The sequence below is a fragment of the Tetrao urogallus genome (assembly GCF_951394365.1).
Source record: "Tetrao urogallus genome assembly, chromosome: 3".
In the NCBI taxonomy this organism is placed as follows: Eukaryota; Metazoa; Chordata; class Aves; order Galliformes; family Phasianidae; genus Tetrao; species Tetrao urogallus.
This window is the reverse complement of record NC_136815.1, coordinates 27,442,155-27,461,584: the sequence shown is the minus strand read 5'-3', so window position 1 is coordinate 27,461,584 and position 19,430 is coordinate 27,442,155. Positions and strand designations below refer to the sequence as shown.

Below are 19,430 nucleotides of genomic sequence, written 5' to 3'. Positions count from 1 at the left end.
TGAACCTATTTATCCAGCATTGTATAAAAGCACCATTGAAAGGTTGAACAGAGAGCACCGTGTATACAGAATTTTGATCAAGACAAGCGAGAGGAGCTGTTCAGGGAGCCATGGAGAAGGACAGAGCCCAGAGGAATCCTGGCAAGATGGGTTCTCCCTGGAGGCACAGTACACGAGAGCCTACAGAACAAGGCAGCTGACCCTCAGCCAGCCGCTTTGTGGGATGGCCCAGCTTTGTGTGACTGATGGACCCGAGCCCCAGCACCCGTTCCTCTCTGCAGTTCCCCCACCCTGCAAGGCCTGCTGCATACCAGCAAGCCTGTAATTGATGCCAGTACAAAGACTGAAGCTGCCAATTGTTCACAGTTGATATGGACACAGACCACATCTCCCTGAATACTTACTGTTGAACAACATCGCTTCTTCAAAAGAAGACTGATCATTCTTATTGCAAAGGTAATTATCGTAGCTACATTGCTGGGCTTGCTAGAGGAAGTTTGTGAGAGGCTATTGCTAAACTGAGGCTAATTGAGGTCCAGTGCATTTGATGTGACTGTAAAGCTGTTTCCAACTGTTTCCAAAGCTGTTTCCCCCACAAAAAAATGGAGGAAACACTCTTTTTGGTTTTGTGTCAGACACAGTGTGGAAAAAGAGTATGGAAGTACTTGGTAAAAAAGGCACTATAGCTGATCTAACTGCTGCAATTATGTTCGTGCCCGTGCACAGGTATCCTTAAACAAATGTTTCACTGTGACTGAGAAAGCGATTCTGAACTCGTCATTGTAGAAAGGGACTGCTGGCTTCAGCGTGTGGCTGGAAGTCCCACAGGAGACAGGTTCAGGGAAGTTCATCCAAACTGCACGTCTTATTTCTACCTGTCCCCAGAAGGGAATCAGAAGTGATCTTTTCAGTAGTGTAAGTACACTGACATTGCGGCTTTACTTGGTTTTACTACAGAAAAGTTGAGTTTCTTGAACAGTTATGCTAACAAATGGAGGTAAAGAAATCACCTGTGAAGCTGTCCCAGAAAAGATCATCACGTAACAAATACTTCATTCGGCATGTTGACTTTATTTGGGAATATGACGAAAGTGAAACAAATGGCAATGAAGAGATAAGTAGAAGAAACTCCCCTTTCTTTCCAGTAAAATTCACGTATTTGAAGACTGCTGCTAGGAAAATCTTTCCATGCAGTATACTAGTGAAAAAGAAATATGGCAACAGCAGCCAAAGAGCAGATCTTACTTCCGGCGAGAGGAAACGAAAACAACGGTTTTTTTGTCAAGTGATGTAACTATTCATTTCAGAACCTTGAACTAAATTCTAAAATAATTTTTCTTTAGCATTAGACCACATAATGGAGATTGCAGGGATGTAAGTCCTTACTTGCCCTTGTTCAGGAGGTAATTCCCTTCATGGCTCATTGGGTCTGGGAGTGAGGGCAGCCATGCATGCAGCAGCCCAGAGCGCGAGCCTGAGCGGGCTGAGGGTCTGCGGGGCTGTAAGCAAGTCCTCCTGTGGGGAGTTCAGAGGAAACTGGCCTGGCCAGAGCCTGAATCCTGATCACAAACAGATCAGGGATGGCAGCTGGGGCTGAATGCTGTAAAGAACAGTGGTTGTATTATCACGTCACCTGCCTGAAGTTGGAGTCTGAGTGGGGAAGCAGACAAAGCATTTCCCAACAGGGGAAAGAAAGGAAAGAACGGGCTGAGCCTCACTGCCCTTCTTCCCATCCAGCAGTCCTGGTTCTGCTCTGAAAGAGAATGAATATGAGCAGGCAGGCCCTTTTTCCTTGGACTCACTGATATTGGTGAGGCTTACTTTAAGGGTGATGCTTTATGCTTTATTTTCTCTTTTGCAGCTTAAAATTCTGCAAGCAAGACCTCCAAGTTTTTCTTTGCTACCGTTAATTGCTATTATTTTTTTTATCTTTAAACTGCTGATGAAATTGCATCTGTGAACCTGACAAACCTCACGTTGCTACTATTTCTTCAAAAGCAGTAATTCATATAACAAGTACGATAGTCCTTAAAGGATAACTGCATCCTGAGATGTGTGTGGAAACCACAGAGTGGGGTATGGCTCCCACTATGCTGTAGGTGTCAGACTGAGGACAACATACAGAGAGCATGGAGCAAAGAGGAAACACGGAGCCAAGTCTCCAAAGAGTCTCCAAAATCGGCACAGATCTTCTGAAATGCGAGGCATTTTCTCTTTAGCCTGAAACAATGTGAAGCAGAAGGACAGAACAGTCAAAAGTGAACTTCACAAATTCACATTCAAGGGAACATTGACAGGAAAGGAAGACCAAAGTCAGCTTTAAAAAGCACTGCAGTGAGGTGAAAGCAAAGGCTGCAGCTGTGGAAGCACAGCAGCACAACCAAGAACAAGTCAGATGCAGACTGGACTGCATGGCCTCACTCTAAAGAAAAGCCTGGCCCAGGTGTGTCACCTCACTGTGTGTGAGGATGGGCTCCATGATGTCCGTGTTTTTCTGTGGGCATCCAACTGCACTGCTCCTCAAAGCCATGCTCAGTACAGTCAGTGTTCATAAACCACTGCACCTCATCCAGCTGTAAGCTTACTTCTAGGAAGCGTGTGTATCTAGAGCTGTGTTTGCCCTTTATAGTACCAAGCACTGTGCACTGGCCAGTGGTCTGAGAAGGACTCAATCTCATGCATCAAACCTCAGTACCAACTGAACCCATGCTAAACACATGCTAGGCTGATACAGAATGAGACAATCCCTGTTTAAATACTGTTTATCTTGCATTAAAATAAACTACCCTTCAAGCACATGCCAATAGTACCTATGTGAACGTTATGTGAAGGCTACCCAGTCCGGACCACAGTTTATGCCTGTTTACAAAGCACCTGTGTATGTGAGCATACACAGGGACACACAAAAATGTACACATAACTGTGTACAGATGCATATAATATAATGTACATTCTCTACTGTTGGGCTATTCTTGTACTACTGTACCGTTCATTGTACTATTCTTGAAGAAAACAAGAGTATCAGTCCAGTACCTGCTTATTTCATCTCAGCACCGTACTTTGTTTTCAGCAGTTACAGAGAAACTTCATATCTCTGGAAAGACTGTGGCTTTCCAACTGCTTGTCAGAACCCCAAGAAGTTCTTGGTCCTACCAATTCTGACTCTCCTGCTCCTCCTAGTGAGGAACAAGGATGACCAGTGGCTAACCCACACAAAATACACTCTCCTGCCTTCTTTTTGGCCTTCTGTCAGTGTTCTTTTATACAGACTCCATTATTTTGAGCTTAAAAATAGCAAGGCGTGCTCCACAACCCTGCTTAAGAAGATGTAAAAAAAAAAAAAAAAAAAATAGGATTTGTTCTTTTATGTACTTCTAAAATAGGAAAAAGATATAAAGCAAAAACAAATAAAACCCAAAGAAAGGATTCCTCTCATTATATAAAGCGGTAAGTTAACCTACAAAAGCTTTGAAGATGAAAATGTGCTGTAAAAATGAAGAACATCATCCACTCAACACTGTACAGAAATTTTCCTATATAATGCACTAGTCAAACATACTAAAATAGTTTAAGTCTTTAAAAAAAGGGCAAAATTTTTCAAAAGATGAGTCAACACTATTAAAGTGAGACTAAACATTATGGTAATATTCATTTGTACAACCTTCTGCAACATGACCAATGCCTTGCATGTGCATGTGCAGGTACATGTTTGCATGTTGGGGGGATAGAGCGAGAATGCTAAGGGTGCTGCTTGCCATTTTAAAACAGTATTTCACAAATAATTAAACAGGAAATCCTAAAAATACCAGTACACATCTCAAATACTGCAAGTACACATTCTACAGCCCCTGATGTGAAAAAAGGAAGGAAGGAAGGAAGGAAAGAAGGGAGGAAGGAAAGAAAGGAGGAAGGAAGGAAGTGAGGAAGGGAGGAAGGAAGGAAGGGAGGAAGGCAGGGAGGGGGAAAAAGTCTATGGAATTAATTCAAGTACATTTGCATTATGACCCTTGTGACTTGGAGTAACTGTTGCTACTGTTACACTTTAGTTGCAATGACAATGGAATGGGAATTCTGACCCCACCTCAACCCTCACGGTCCTACCAGGCTGAATTAGAGCTCCCCAAGAGATGCTGACACACCTTTCCCAGCCCTCAGAGTCCACCTGACTGAGGCATGGTGGTCTGCAAGTTGCTCAGTGGATTCCCGAACGTGGATGAAAAACGATTCTCGAAGAACACATTGAAGCAACTGACACAAAATAAAATGAAAAGCTAGCTTTGCGTAAAGGCAGTCTTTTTGGTACGTAACCCTATCAGGATGACAAACACAGCGCCCCTTCCTGAATTCTGGCCGTCTAGGAACTAACAATAAAAAGCCAACAATATAAATTAACCTTCCTGTAAGCTTCTGTCCACCGCCCAGAATCACCCACAGATATCACTCGCTGGCTTGAAACGTACATGGCTTCTTCACACCTGTTCTGCACTTAGCTTTGCTCCTCAAAATGAGAAGCGTTTCCCTCTCCTTGTTTCGCATGCTCCTTTGAAACACCAGCACACAACACAAAGGCTGAAACCCAGATGCCGGAGTAGTTAAAGTCTGGTGACATCCCTGTGGTGCTGCAAGTCCCCTATGCTCTCATAGTCATTCTCTCCCGACAGAGCAATGTGGTTTGTGTGAGGCACAGACAAGGTCCTGTCTTCGTCTTGGCTCACTGCCTGGATAGCTTCGTAGTCGGGCTCCAGCTCCCCGTTGGGCCTGCCCGCCGACTGAGGCACACTGGTAGTACTGAGGGTGTTCTCAAAGTCCTTCACGCTCGCATAGAGGCCGCTGCAAACAGACGGGGACCTCTGAGATGTGATTTCTTGTATACAGGTGTAAGGAGAATCCATTGCCCTGATGGCCTGTCCTGGCTTGCTCACCGAAGAGTACATGGCTGAGATCTGGGAAAAGGAGATGCCCGCTGAGTACTTACACGTAGTAAAACCTGTGTGTCAGTCTGACCCCTCCCACCACCAGCATGTTGACTATTTACTAGACCTGCCAATAGAAACATATCCTTTCTTACAAAACTGCTTGTCTTGCATGCATTTATGCAGCGATTCTTTCCTTCCAGAAACGAAGGCAAATCAGATCCAAGACGAAAAGGACCAGCTTTGTCAGCTCCTGAAAGCCCTCCTATGGTCCTGGAACCAACTTTGGCTAAATGAGGAGTCAGCATCAGATGGGTGATCAGCGTTAGCTGCTGGAACGCAGAAGGATGCTCTCAGATCTTGCCTCTTGTATTTTAATAGTAGCAGCTAGCTAACCAAACTCAAAACAGTACTTTTCTGCCCATTTGTATTTCATCCCCTTTTCAGCACTGAATGGCATGAAGCCAGAAGGAGCAGTGTGCTCATCCCTATGTGGGAGTGCCTCCCCAGCAACAAGCACCAGATCGCCCAGCTCACCGCCGGGGCCGTGTTTGCTTTATGTCCAGAGAACACACTTGTAAACTGGTAAACTGTAAGGGAGCACTGGATATGATTACATATTATGCAATTTTTGTTTCATTTTTTCATCTTTGTTTCAATCTCTTCAATTAATTTGACCGATAAACACTTAAAATAATATATGTGCTTCAGAGCCCTGAACACTTTGCAGGAGAAAGGTGGGGCACATGTTAAACTCGGAATCCAAACCAAATTGCTGCCCTAACCATCAGCTAGTTGGGACTCCTATTATTTTCTGATTCTTTTTATCAACCTATTGGCCTGATAAAACCACATGCTATAATGCTTCTGATTTCAGGAATGTGGCAGTGTGAATTCTATACAGAAAAACTTAGGCTTCCATTTTCCCTTTAGACAATTTTCACCACAGATTCTGCTTAATCATGCAGAGCTTATGCTAATTTCTGCCTGAAAAAAGGTCTGTAGCTCATTATTGAATTTTATCCAAGAAACCTACTTCGTCTTCTGTAAGAGATGGATCTTCCTCTCGAGACTTATAAGACATCGAACTAAGCCTCTGTAAAAAAAAAGGAGAAAGAAAAAAAGGCTCATTACCAGTCAACAGTGTGATACCTACAATAAAACCCTCACACTACAATCAATACATTGTATTTTATGGTCATTTGCTCACTAGTTCCATTTCACGGAGCTAATTTCCAGCGTACATCTCTGGAGATAACAGCCCTGAGGTTAGTAGAGCTTTTTAATGTATCTGCTCTTACGCTGACCTGAAAAGAGCAAATATAATGTAATGCTTAAAACAAACTCTGCTGCGCTGTATCCCTGCCTTCAGACTTCCAATGAAGCAAGAAAGAGTCTGCAAAGGTTTCTGAGCAATTAAAAGTGAGCTACGGTACATCTTCAGGTATGTTCCCAGAATACAAAAGGACTACATGAACTGGTGCCTTCCTTGTGGTAAGTGCCCTTCCTTCAGTAGCTCTGGAAGCACCGCAAGGCAGTCCAATCCCTCCACCATGCAGCTGCTGCTCAGAGGTGCCCTCGGCCTCAGAGCCACACATGTGAACACAACCTGCTTCAACTCGGTTTGAAAGGGGAAGCTACATTCTCTGAGGTCTGCCTGGTCCAGCTCATGTGCCAAAGTGACCTAAGAACAGAGGCTTCGTGTAACTTCAAGAATCCAAAGTGGAATGCACAGGGAAAAAAAAGGAAGAAAGAAACAAAGAAACATGAAACACTGGAAAAACCATCTGACTATTACAAAACATGTCTGAGGTCCTCTACCCTGGCCACCTTCCAGCAGATCTGGGATTCCTCCCCACCACAGCACACCTGGTGGACCTCCTGCTCATGGTGGCTGGGAGGGAGCCTTCAGCACTATTTGCAACAGGCCACGTTTTGGAGTTTTATGCACATTCTCCACCTTGAATATCAGATGCCTTCCAGTGCAGACCAAGATTGAGAAATAGAGTTCCACCATTTTAGCATGGTCACAGAAACATTGCTTCCAGAAATGTATACAAGTTACACAAAACTTTTTCCCTACACGTTCCTTACAGCAAATTCCTTCCTACTTCCACCTTTCTTGGTGCTTTTACTTTTAATCAATTCCAAGCTTCAAGCCCCAGAGATAGGTCTGACGAAGACTTTGAAGTCAACCCTGGGGCTCCTGGCTGCTGACCTGCTGGCTGATGGACCTGCTCCTCAATCTGGGCTTTGTTTACTCACTGATAAAACAAAAAATAAAAGGAGAAGTTCGAATTCATTTTGGCATAGCCAAATCCCTTACTGGATCTGCTACACTACAGCAACTTGGCTTATTCTTTCTTACTTGTAGGATGTTTTCTGTCCAGAGGAGTAGCTGAATATTATCACTGTTATCCACTAAAACAAATGTGTGTGAGCAAAATTCTGCAGTGAAGTCATTTTTTTATTAGAGCATCTGTGGGCACTTCTGCAATTTCCCATCCAGTCCTGAGAAATACCCCCACGTGCTGACAGCCCTTGTTTTCATACTGAGTAGCATTCTTTCTTCTAAGCACAGAACCCATGACACTGGTCTTGAAGGATATCACCATGTTGGAAACTGAAAAAAATACCCGCTCCTGAACAGTTTGTACCTAGCAATATTATAAATCACATTTGAAACCTCAATGCAAACACAAGACATCCTTGTTCTCCATCCCTTTTCCTTTAGTTCCTCGACAGCACTGGATTTTGTGCCTGTTGGCTTGGCTATGTTCCTGACTGAGGCACCAGAACAAGGACACCATTCTCCTGTGGTGCATTAGCACGAGATGCTTTGCCCATCCTCATGCTGTGCTGGTCTGAAATCAGACGGGCAGCAGCCAAACGCACACAGAGCATTTCTACCACTCTTCCTGTATTTGCTCACTCTGGAGAGACTTGGGAGAAAAGAGAGATCTGTGCTGCTTTTTCTGATTAAAAAGAACTTTAGAAAAAGTATTCTGTCCCTCCAGTTTTAATAGAAGAACCACACCCAAGTTTTTCTAGTTTGCAAAGTCCTGTGAGAGGCACTGCGCTACTACATTTGCCTTTCTTCTCCAAAACCTTCCAATGGTATTGTCTGTGCCACAGCCAACAACCAACTCACAGAATGAAATGTCATTTGTTCCTCACCCAGCCCTGGCACTGATCTGTCATCCTTCAACCAACCACTGCCTGGCAGTCCCACACAGGAGAGCCCTGAGCAAGCAGTGAGCTCCTTTGGGCCCCGGCAGGGCTGGATCATTTAGCACTATCAGGAGCACACCTCCTGGAAAAGGAAAAAGCACCATGGACTGCCATTTGCATGGGGTTCCTCTTCATGCAGATCATGAACATTATGCTAGAGTGGTCTCTGGTTTGGGACACTGAGTTCTCTTCCAAAGCAAGAAGCAAGAATCATCAAATCATGAAATCATTAAGGTCGGAAAAAACCACTAAGATCATCTAGGCCAGGCATGCCCCAGGATGGTGCAAAAATAAAGCCTCCTATGCAAAAATAATGGCCCACAATGTCAGAGGCGGATGCTGGTGGTGTGGCAGTAGATGATGAACCTTCCCACCAATATTCCATTACATGCTGTTGCCACGCAACTGATGGCAGCAGAGGGGCAGTCTGACACAATGGCATCTGCATGGAAGTATGAATTAAACAGAAGTGTGGCAATGAATACCTCCATGTGGAAAAAATCACACTCACTGACATTCACTGATGCTTGCTGAATGTTTGTACAGACCAAACTGCGGATGTGAGCACAGTGAGGAAGTGAGTGGTTTCAGTAGTGGTGACAGTGGGTCACCTCTGCTGATTTTCACAAGCACAGCATGCAGGCTCTTGTTCATCACTGGTGAAAATGGATAGCTAATGGTGGTGACTATGTGGAAAAAACAGTTTTGTAGATAAGAATCTGCTCTATCAAACACTGTTATTGTACTCTTTGTGGCTGTTGTAGTTTTCATGGAAATAAACAGGAGGCATTACTTTTGGAGCAATGTTTGTATTACGTGGCCCAGTGCAATTCCTCTTCACTCGATGCAGACCAGGCAAACCAGAAGGTTGGATGCCTATGCTGTAGTCCAGTCATAAAGACACAGCTGTGAAGTCCATCTAACTAAAGTAATTACAAACATAAAGCTTATTTCCATGAACATCTTGTTCCTGGTTGCCACATCAGAAAACACAGGCATCGCAGTGCATCGCTTGAAGAAGCAGAAGAGAGGGAAAAATTATCACCACAATAGCAAAGCACTCCTGCACCCACCTCCACATACAATGCCAACAATAATGACATTTATATATTCAATCAATTACCATTTCCAACTCTGCTGCAGCTGTAGCTCTCAAGGACAGGACAGGCACACGCCTCAATGCATAATGCATGCACCTAGCAGAGGGCTCACCAATGAGCTGATGCTGCCAAGGCTTAACTCAGGATGACATTAGCTCTGAATAAATTTTAATTAGACAAACACCTTTTTTCTGGCACTTAGGGAACTGTATGTGCCATCTCTTGATTAATCCTTCAAAACCTGAACCATTTTAATCAATTCCCAGTCATCGCAGACACCGACATTGTATACACAGTGTGCTGGGAGCTCCCGAGCAGCAAACATGCCTCCTTTGTATCACTGATGGGGAAATACAATGATTTTCTGGAAACTTTTCACACCTAGAAAGGAAAACGTCACTGGTTCTGAGAGCTGTTTCTCTAAAAAATTAATTAGAAATTGCATACGACCTGAATTCGACAGAGGGGAGTGTTGGTGGATTATGAGCAACACACTGTATTAATTTACTACTTAACGAGCTTGTTATTTGTAAGAACGCACACTGAAGAGCCTGAATGAACAATGTTCAGATCTTAAGTCTTCTCTGTATTCACACTGGCTCTCTGGGGTTCTATACACTATACGGTTAAACACAGAATCAAAGAATGGTTTGGGTTGAAAGGACCTTTAAGACCACGTAGTTCCAACCCCCTGCTATAGGCAGGGACACCTCCCTCTGCACCAGGCTGCTCAAAGCCTCATCGAGCCTTGCCTTGAATGCTTCCAGGGAGGGGGCATTCTAACATGTATTAAACACGTATTTTTCTGCCCTCTGCCTGCATTACTGAAGTATGTCGACCACACGGACAACGAGAAGCAAGTAATAACACCTCAGCTCTCCTACCATTTTTCAGGTAAATGTTTACGTTTAAACATCACATCAAATCTCAAGGATTTTTGGAAAGGTTCATCAATATCAGAATCCAGAACTATATTAACCTGCTAAAATAACTTTTTTTTTTTTTAACAGTTACAAATTTTCTAAACCAGTCCCGAAAAATGCAAACTCAACAATTTGTGACAACTCTGTGATTATTTGAAAGGATTCTTAGCAGTGATTCTGGTGAAAAAGGAAAATGGGTAAGATCACTGAAAACATCATTGCTGTTTTTCAAGGGGTCTGCCATTAAGGCTGGGAGCAAGAATGAGCTCTAAGAGAACATAATGTTTGGCTGAGGTAAGAGTTATTATGTGTGACAAACAGAACTTGACAAGTACAAAATCTATGGGTTTAGAGAGTTTCTGCAGCCTTTATGGTTGGCTTAATGGGATATTTAATTTAGCACTTCTCTCCTGTGATCCTTTGTACATAGGAATTGCTGAATAGCAGCTACAAGACTGAAAGCAGATTTTACGTTTTACAAGTCTACTACTGCAGTCTCTCTTCGTCTCTTTTGCTGTCCCTATCATTTCATACAGAGGGAGAGCAGATGAGTGGCACTGAGTGGCACAGCAGTCACACAGCGAGGCTGATGTGGCCCAACACAAGAGGCACATCTAAAGCTACAGCATCTACCAAAAATGTCTCAATCCCTCAATCCCCTTTCTGCAGATTTAGCTTCTACTAGAAAAAAAAAAACAACAAAAAATCAACACAAAACAAGGCTGAGAGTCTGAACAACATACAGCTGTTAACAAAGGCACCGGATACCTACTATACCTACCTAACTATACTATACCTACGGATACCACCTACTACTGTAATAGTACCCACAAATATAATACCATTAAATAATGAAGCAGAGGCTTTCTACGTAATTTCTAGATAATATTTGGGAAAAGCTTTATGAAAAGCATACTGTGAGTGTCCTGCTTATAGGTTCCTATAAAATAAACACATGCCTTTAATACAGAAGCTGTGCTATGCATTTCCCCATTTTCCTATTTTAGTCTTGCCTCATGTTAAGTGTTTTTTTATTTCTTGGCATTTTTTTGCTATTTAAAAAAAATTCCTCAGCCCTGCAAGTTCTCTAGCTATTGTCTAGCAGTTGGACATGGTCAAGTGGTACTTACCTTCTCTGGTTTACTTGCTCCTTCTGTCCCTTCTCCTTCATCCACTTCGTTCTCTTGCACATTCTCATTTTCATCAAGAAGTTTCATGGGCACTGGAGGAGGAAGCTCATCCTCTACATCTGGTGTGCTGTCCAGAGGGCTTTCTGAATTAGCACTCTGGCGACTTTTTTTATTTCGGTCAACAGATGCATATTCTGCTGATTCAATTCTGCACTCAGGAATCTGATCCTGACCTTCGGTAACCATCACTGAAGCCGCTGACTTTCTGTTGCAGCTTCTTTCCATGTTGGCTGCTGCTCCAACATCTTTGATTTCCTTCACGGTTTCATACAAACAGTCTTCAACTATGTTCTCTTGAGAGGAGCTGTCTTTCAAGACTTCGTAAGGCCCTTCCATTCCAAGACCTTGATCATTTTCGGCGTTTCTAGCTGAGATGATGGTCTCCATGGTATTGTTAGGGGGAATACTGGGTAGTTCCCGGCTCTGGTGACATTTTAAGGATTTCCCAAGACTATCCTGTTCTAGCAGATCAGAAATAGATGTTTGTACTTCTTCGTAAGGCTGGATACAGGCAGTTGTACTGTCCTCTGAGAGCACTACAGAAAATGATTAAAGAAGTATTTAAAACAACTGCATGACTAAGAAAGGCAAATCTGGTTTTGTACTCTCCACATTACTTCAGTTTTATCTCTCATTAAAAAGGATAAATGATAGTAATGCCTGAAAAAGTCATCATGTTTTTAGTTCACCACAAGTTTTAGTTTATGGACATTTCTGCACTCCACTGTTAAAGCATTATTCTGACAACACCTTAAATGCTCTGTGCACCCTTTCATCACTTTACATAGCAGCATTCACAGTAAGAAGGGGTGGGTTGGCACAGGTATGTTCAGCTGGCTCGTACTTGGTTCTATTGAATGCTTAGACTGCTGAGTCATCTCCAAAGGGGAACACTGGCAGGAGGCCTCAAACCAATTGCATTTAAAATATCTTGAAGATATTTTCCTCTTTCCACTTCCTTATTTTGCAGTCAACAAATACTTTTTTGCTGCCCTCTCCCTACCCAGCCTCACCTTGTTGATATGCTGGCTAAATTCTCATCTGACCCACACCTCACTCAACCTTGCTGAAGTCAGCCTCATGGCTCACAACATTGAGAGCAAGTTATGTATTTGGCTGTGCCAAACTTCTTCTAGTCTTGCAGCACAGAATGTAGGCTGACAACCTACTAATGAGCCAGCCATATGCACAAGAGAAGATCAGACTTCACAGAGTAGTGTTGGTAGAATGTGTTTAAGTCACAGAATGGGCCACATGTCTCTGTCACAAATAGGGCACTGAGGACTGAAATTTAGGGACTTCTCATCTTACAGTGCTCACATAAGACATTTGCCTGTGTTCACAGATGTATAAATACACACGCACATACGAGCACATTCCAGATAGTACAGGGAATGCTACTTTACACTATTTCTTTCAAAGATCACTTCTGAATAGCTTTACAGTACAGTTCCTATGTCATCCTCTTGGAAAAATCAACCCAGTCTTCTATTTCCTTTAGAGTGTTTGACATTATGACACCAAGTGTTACTGAAGCAATCAGTGCCATTGATTTGGTGGTTGATGAGTATGCTTCTTTATTTTGTGCTCTTGGCATGCAGACTCACACAGCCAACTCCCCTGGGAGCCATAATCTGACAACAGAACCCGGGAAAAAACTTAAGGTGTGAGTAATTGCTACATGAATGGGAAATGTGAGAAGAAAAGGAAAACATCCTTCTCCATTCACCTGCCTCCTGTGCAGACCTGGGGAGGAGTAAGACACATGCAAGGTGTCCAGTTCACTCCCCATGCTCCCTGCAAGCTTCCTGAGGAACAGCAGAAACCAGCCTGGAGAAAGTGCAGCATGTTTTTGCCATCTGGCCCTTGGGGATACCTGTGCTCTGTAGAAGGGTTGGTAGATAAGGGTAGATAAGCATCACCAACACAGTGCTGGCAGGTTGGGCAAAAGAAATAACGTGTTTGATGGTGCTCCTTCTCCTCAAAAGGCACAAACAGCAAAAGAAAGAAATATTAACAGAAATGATACATAAATAATAAAATAAAGTAAATCGGTTCCTGTTATGTGAAAGGGTTGCTATACACATCGTAAGCTGAATGTTACCTAACAGTCTAGAATCTGCCTGACAGCTGACAGCACAACTCTTAGCGGTAGATTCCAACAGCTGAATGTATGGTGATTGCTGGTAGGCAGGAATGCTTCCCTGCACAGGGCTCTGCTCTGCACAAAGAGTCACTGAGAGATGTAAACAAAGCAACAAGCCATGGGAACTGCAGTGAAATGCAATGGCAATGTTTAGAAACTCCTTTGGTTATTTGTCTCGTGGGGTTAAAGATTTAATAGCTTACCCTCCAGCTTCACAGTGAGCTGCAAGTAAGGGACACAGCGCACCTGCCACAGCAAGCCATTGGCTCTCACCAGTGCTGAACCAAGAGCACATTTATTTTTAGGCACAGCTGAGCAAAGTATTTTCCAGTGATATGTGACTTCCAATGAGTGTGAATTTTTTTGAGTGTTCAGCGAAACAAAGAATAAGAAAAAAAAGAAACTGTACTTGTTTCCTAAAATACAAAAACACAAGTGACAGCCTCCTACAGCACGGGTCTATGACCCAAACCTGTAGTCCCTGAAGGAGGACCTGAAATATTTCCACAGACATTAGGAGCACTTCTAAAGCACCAAGGTCCAGCCACACCTCTGGTCGCATCCCAGCTCCACAGCTGGCTGAGATGGGAACCCAGCAGGCTGTGTCTGGTGACTGGGTCTATCTGCACCTGTAGCTTCGCAGCAGCCGCGTTCGTGCCAGATCCCCCAGGGAGCCAAGGGGAAACAAAGGGTATTCAGGCAAACAACAGGACTACACCCAAGGAAAGCAGGTGGCTGGAAACCTAAGACACGATTACAAATTGCAAAAGTTCTGGAGCGCGGCTGAGGCGGGAGCTCACAGTGTGGCAGAGCACTTTGTGGCCATCCCGCCCACCACAGCAGTGCTGCTCACCATCGCCGTTGCTGAGCACGCCGTTCTGCTCACTGCTGGGCGGCGGCTCCGTGGCGGAGCTGGTGATGGAGTGGCTGAACACCTCCTTCTCGGAAGGCTGCAACACAAAGCAGGTAGGTTGCATTGATGTGCGAGAACACTCGTTTCCAAGAACAGATACATAATGAATTTCGTTCTCATCTCAGGAGTGCTGACTTGCATGTTTTATTGCCAGGAAGGTCGACTCACGCACACTGTTCTCCAAGAGTTATTTATATGTTTACAGATGTTAAAACAAACCGATGCAAGTACGCCCAAGGTGATCTCCCTTCCAAACTCTGCGTGAACAGAAATCACCACCACTTAAACAGTTAGAAGACAGTGGCTGACAAATGAGTAAACCACACTTGCACTGCAACCTGAGCAAAAGGAAAGCAGGAGATCTGGAATAACAACAAAAAATTGAGATTGACTTAAGTTGCCCTTCTTTTATTGTTCCAAAACTTCTAAATTTCCCTTACTCAACAGCCTCCAAACTCCTGATCTGTTTTCCAACCTGCAGTATTTTGCAAGGAGCCTGATGCAAACCAACCCCAAGGAAGACATAGGCTGCCAGAAACAAACACTTACCACACTCATCAGATTTTCATGATCTCCATTCTGATGTTTGGACTTCTTTTCCCTTAGCGAAGAAATACAACACGTTACTACAGATTACACTGATCTTCAAAAGTCAATCATTAATAGCTTTTACTCAGCTGCAGGGAGCTGAACACAGCTGCTGATTCACAACATTGTTACAAATTAAATAACTAAAGATGATTACAGGGACAGGTATGGCTTCAACATTAGGTCATCAGCAAGACAGGGTGGTGGCAAACATATTCTGAGGAGGTACAGTGAGCACACACAAACTTTTTTCTTGTTTAATGTAAGGTCACACTGAAGAGTTGCTGATAGTAATCACAATATTATTATCATCAATTGAATTATATCTGAAACATTCAGAGATGCATGATACATGTCTTTTGACAACAGATGACCTGTGAGGTTCACTAAAATGCATGAGTAAAACATGCCTGTCTTCTAAAGAAGTAGAAGAAACCCACAAAATTCATCCTACTTCTACTCAGGATGTCAGCTACAATTAATAAGCACGAGAGCATGAGCAGTTCAAGCAGCCTACAAATTGCATAGTAGCAGAGGCCTTGAACTTCACTTTTAGATGAATTCTGCTTCAACAGGAACTCTGCAGTACTCAAGGTCTGGATTGAGTTTCCAGTTTCTGTAACTTTGGAAACAGAACCATAGAATTCTTGGAGTTCGAAAGGTCCTTTAAAGGTCTTCTGGTTCAACTTCCCTGCAATGAACAGCCAGATGAAGTGCTCAGAGCCCTGTCCAGCCTGACCTTGAATCCAGGGATGGGGCAGCCACCTGTTCCAGTACCTCACCATCCTCACTTTAAAAATCCTCTTCCCTACATCCAATCTAAATTTTCCCTGTTTTCATTTGAAACCATTTCCCCTTGTTCTATCACAACAGACCCTGATAAAGAGTCCACCCCCTTCTTTCTTATAGGTTCTTATTTTGAAATACTGTAAATAAATGATAAACTTGATATAATAATGCTCCCCCCCTAGGTGAAAAGGCAAGTAAAAAGGGGAGAAAATACTGATGAAATTAAATCTGTGATACTTTTAAGCCTACAATGTACCATACTTCCCACATTAGCAACAGTTAAAATTCTACCTGATTGTGAAATGAGAAAACAGAGCAAGGTACTTCCTCTGAGAAGAAATTTTTCCTAACATCCCACCTGAACCTCCTTTGGTAAAATGTGATGCCATTATCTCTCACCCTATCAAGGTTTTGACTTAAGCATTAACTTAAAAAATATTTTTAGATAGATCTTTCTGTGCGTTGTGTGAGCTGATATCCAGAAGAATGCAGAAAGCCAAGATATGTCAAGGGAATCTGTAAGCGAGGCACAGGATAGATGGTACTTAGAGAAGGGCTAGTACTACCACTGCTCCCCTTTCCCAGCACATCATTACAGTCAGTCTCCCCAGGGTATGAGAAAGCACCTAGCAAGCATTACAGCATTACTCCTTCACAATGAAAATACATTTTTAGATTGCTCCTCTGCAGCAGAAAACAGTAAGAACTGCTCAAATTCAGATTTGCTTGAAAACAAATATACTGTCAAGCATGAGCTCCCAGATAAATTACCCCGAGGGTAAAACACTACGGGAAGCCAACCCACAGACACACCTGTGGGCACATCATGGAAAAGGGTAGTGTGAATTAACTTAGCTCTCCAAAAATGCAAGTGACTACTTTGCATTAACTTACTACAATGTGATAATTAGGTACTTCTTCACTTCTGTTCTCACTGTTTCTCACTAATTAGTTACCAGTGCAGCTATTTCAGTCCATGCAATTACTTGAGAAATGTTATTGCTTCCTAAGCCCCTGAGTCATACCTGTTGCAGCTAGAGCAGAGGAAGATGAGGAAGGTGAGGAATAAGAGTGTTGTTACAGCTGCCAAGCTTCCCCACAGGATGACGTGGACCCGTCCACTGTTGAGGAAGCTGCTGTCTGGTCCCATGGTAGCAGCAGGAGCTGGTGTCACTGGGGATGAAGAGGCCACCTCTTGGAGAAGGCCGGCATCTGTGCCGAACACAGCTTCTGTGTCTGCAGAAAGAGAAACAATTCTGAAAGTTAACACAGATTTTGAGGATAATGAATCTGACAACTCCAAATCTGGCAGAGAGATTTTCAGATGGAGATCTTAGAAAAAAAAAAGTTCAGAGTGCAAGACAGCCAGACAAAGATTATCTTCAGCTACAGTTCTGATGGTGACATAGAACAAACCTTGTAAATATTAATGCAGCCTTTTACATATCTACAATCTCAGCATGAATAAAATGTAGCACAATATCTCTGTACTATCTCTGTTCTTGTTCTTGAGGAAGAAAGCTTACAAATCCACTTCAAGGCACAGAGTAGTCTATTTTGCAATGGTATTTGTTAATTTCATGGAAAAGTGAGCTTTCAAAAAACAACTACTGCAAAGTTAACACGATAGAGTTGCAGCAGGACTTTACCTCCTGTTTCTGTCTGCAAAGGTTTCAGTGTTTAAAGTACAGTGAAAAGTAAGTTACATAAGGCTTTAAAAAGAAAACCACAGAAATCTTTCTCACAGCAGATCAGCTCTAATCTGCTAACCTATTTCTACATGAAATACTTGTTTTCTTAACCACTGGTCTGAAAAGTAATAATACTGAATTCTTTTTTCGCTTTTTCCCCACCTAAGTGCAAATCTAAGATAACAAGTAAAAAGAAAAACAGACACTGGTTTTTAAGAACTTGGATAAACAGAACTTTTGCTACAGCATAGAAGCCCCTGGGTTAACAGCATTATGACACGTAATTTTTATTATTCACTGTGTTATAAACATTTGTACATATTCTTAATGTAACACATTGTTGGTTTATGGCCATGTTGAAAATAAAAAGGACAGGGAGCAGCAGGCATTTCACATATTGTGAAATTGCAGAACACATTTTACTCGGAGAACTCGGAGAACCCATCAGCCACTGCAGCAGACCTCAGTAAAGATGGACTGCTTTGGACCAGCTCCTATGGTGGATTTTGCTGCCTTGCTGAGTAATCTCTTTCTGTAGTTATTTTGTTAGAGAATGAAAAAACGAACCTTTGAAAGCAAGGAAGACCACTCTAGAAATGACGCATATTGCAGATGTAATTCTGATACAGCCCTGCCCTATCTCTCTTCTAAAGCAAAACCAAGGTTACACGCACAATGAGTCATTGTCACATCACTGGCTACAAAGGTATAAGAGCTTCAGAGATGAGGAATCAGATTTAGTCAGCGACTGGTCAACAACCTGATGTAATCCCATTTACTGTAACGCTTTGAGCCCAACCCATCAGCCAGCTGTTCACCCACTGCTTTATGTTATTGTCTAGCTGTATGCTGGGCATTTTGTTCAGAAGGAAGCTGTAAGAAACAGAATTCAGAATTTTCTGAAACCCAACGAGATTACATCAACTGGCTTCTCTTGGTCAACCAGATGGATGACTTTGTCATAAAAGGAGATTTAAGTTCATCAAACAGGACTTTCTCCTCATGAACCCCCACTGGCTGTGACCAATGACTGCACTGTCTTTCAGATGTGTTTCAGTAACTCCCAGAATAATTTTATCCACAATTTTGCCAGGCATCAAAGTGAGACTGACAGGCTGTAATTACTGGTGTCTTCTTTCTCGCCCTTCTTGAAAAATGGGACAGCGTTTTCCAGCTTCCAGTTGACTGAGTCCCTCCAGATTCCCAAGACCGTTGAAAAACAATTGAGAGGTCTCCCAGTGAAGTCAGCCAGTTCTTTTGAGTACCCTGGAATGAATTCCATTGGGCCCCATAGACTTGTATGCATTCAGGTGGAGCAGCAAATCCTGCAGAAGTTTGAGGCTGGCCAAGAAATGTAAGACACAAGCCAGAAATGAGAAACTCCACCAGGCAGAAACCAAATGGAGAAAGTAAATGACCAAGGACAGAAACTGTACTTGTTCTGCAGTGAAAGCCCAAGAATGCAGATACCAAAGCTTCAACTGTAAATTGAGAGAAAGTAGTCAGAAATAGTCAAGTGCTGTGGCATTTGAACCAGGAAAGGTAACTGCTGGAGACAGCAGCCACTTGCGCAAGCAGAACAGCTCAGTAAGCTGGAAGAGCTTGACAAAGAAGGAAGCCCTAAGCAACAGAAGCGCGGCAGGCAAGGCGCGCCCCAGTGACTTCAGGCTCCTGCAGGAGCCTGGCATCAGTGCAAGAGCACCTACAAGCTGTGCAACAGTTGTGCTTTAAATGCAGAGCAGCAAGGTTGATGCATGGCTAATGTAATTGATTCTGAGCAGCCTCAAAGGCTAGCTTTAAAGAGAAATGTACGTGCAATCATGGCCACGGAACAACAAACAGCTAACATCAAAGACCTCAGACACCTGAAATGGTTAACTACTGCTTCTACAACAAAAAGCTATCCCGTGCTGCCCTCTGGTGAAGCTTTCTGTTAGGGGAAAGGT

General features: G+C 43.1%; 1 protein-coding gene across 1 annotated transcript; it reads right to left on the bottom strand.

Annotated features, from left to right (window-relative positions):
- Positions 1-4,592: 4,592 nt before the first annotated feature.
- On the bottom strand, positions 4,593-16,943 carry PAG1 (phosphoprotein membrane anchor with glycosphingolipid microdomains 1; the record flags this gene model as incomplete). The annotated part of the gene is made up of 6 exons (XM_079533659.1): positions 4,593-4,943; positions 5,950-6,009; positions 11,298-11,893; positions 14,357-14,453; positions 14,966-15,017; positions 16,819-16,943. The coding sequence occupies 6 exons, from the start codon at positions 16,941-16,943 to the stop codon at positions 4,593-4,595; spliced, it is 1,281 nt and encodes a 426-aa protein (XP_079389785.1).
- Between the last annotated feature and the right edge of the window lie 2,487 nt (positions 16,944-19,430).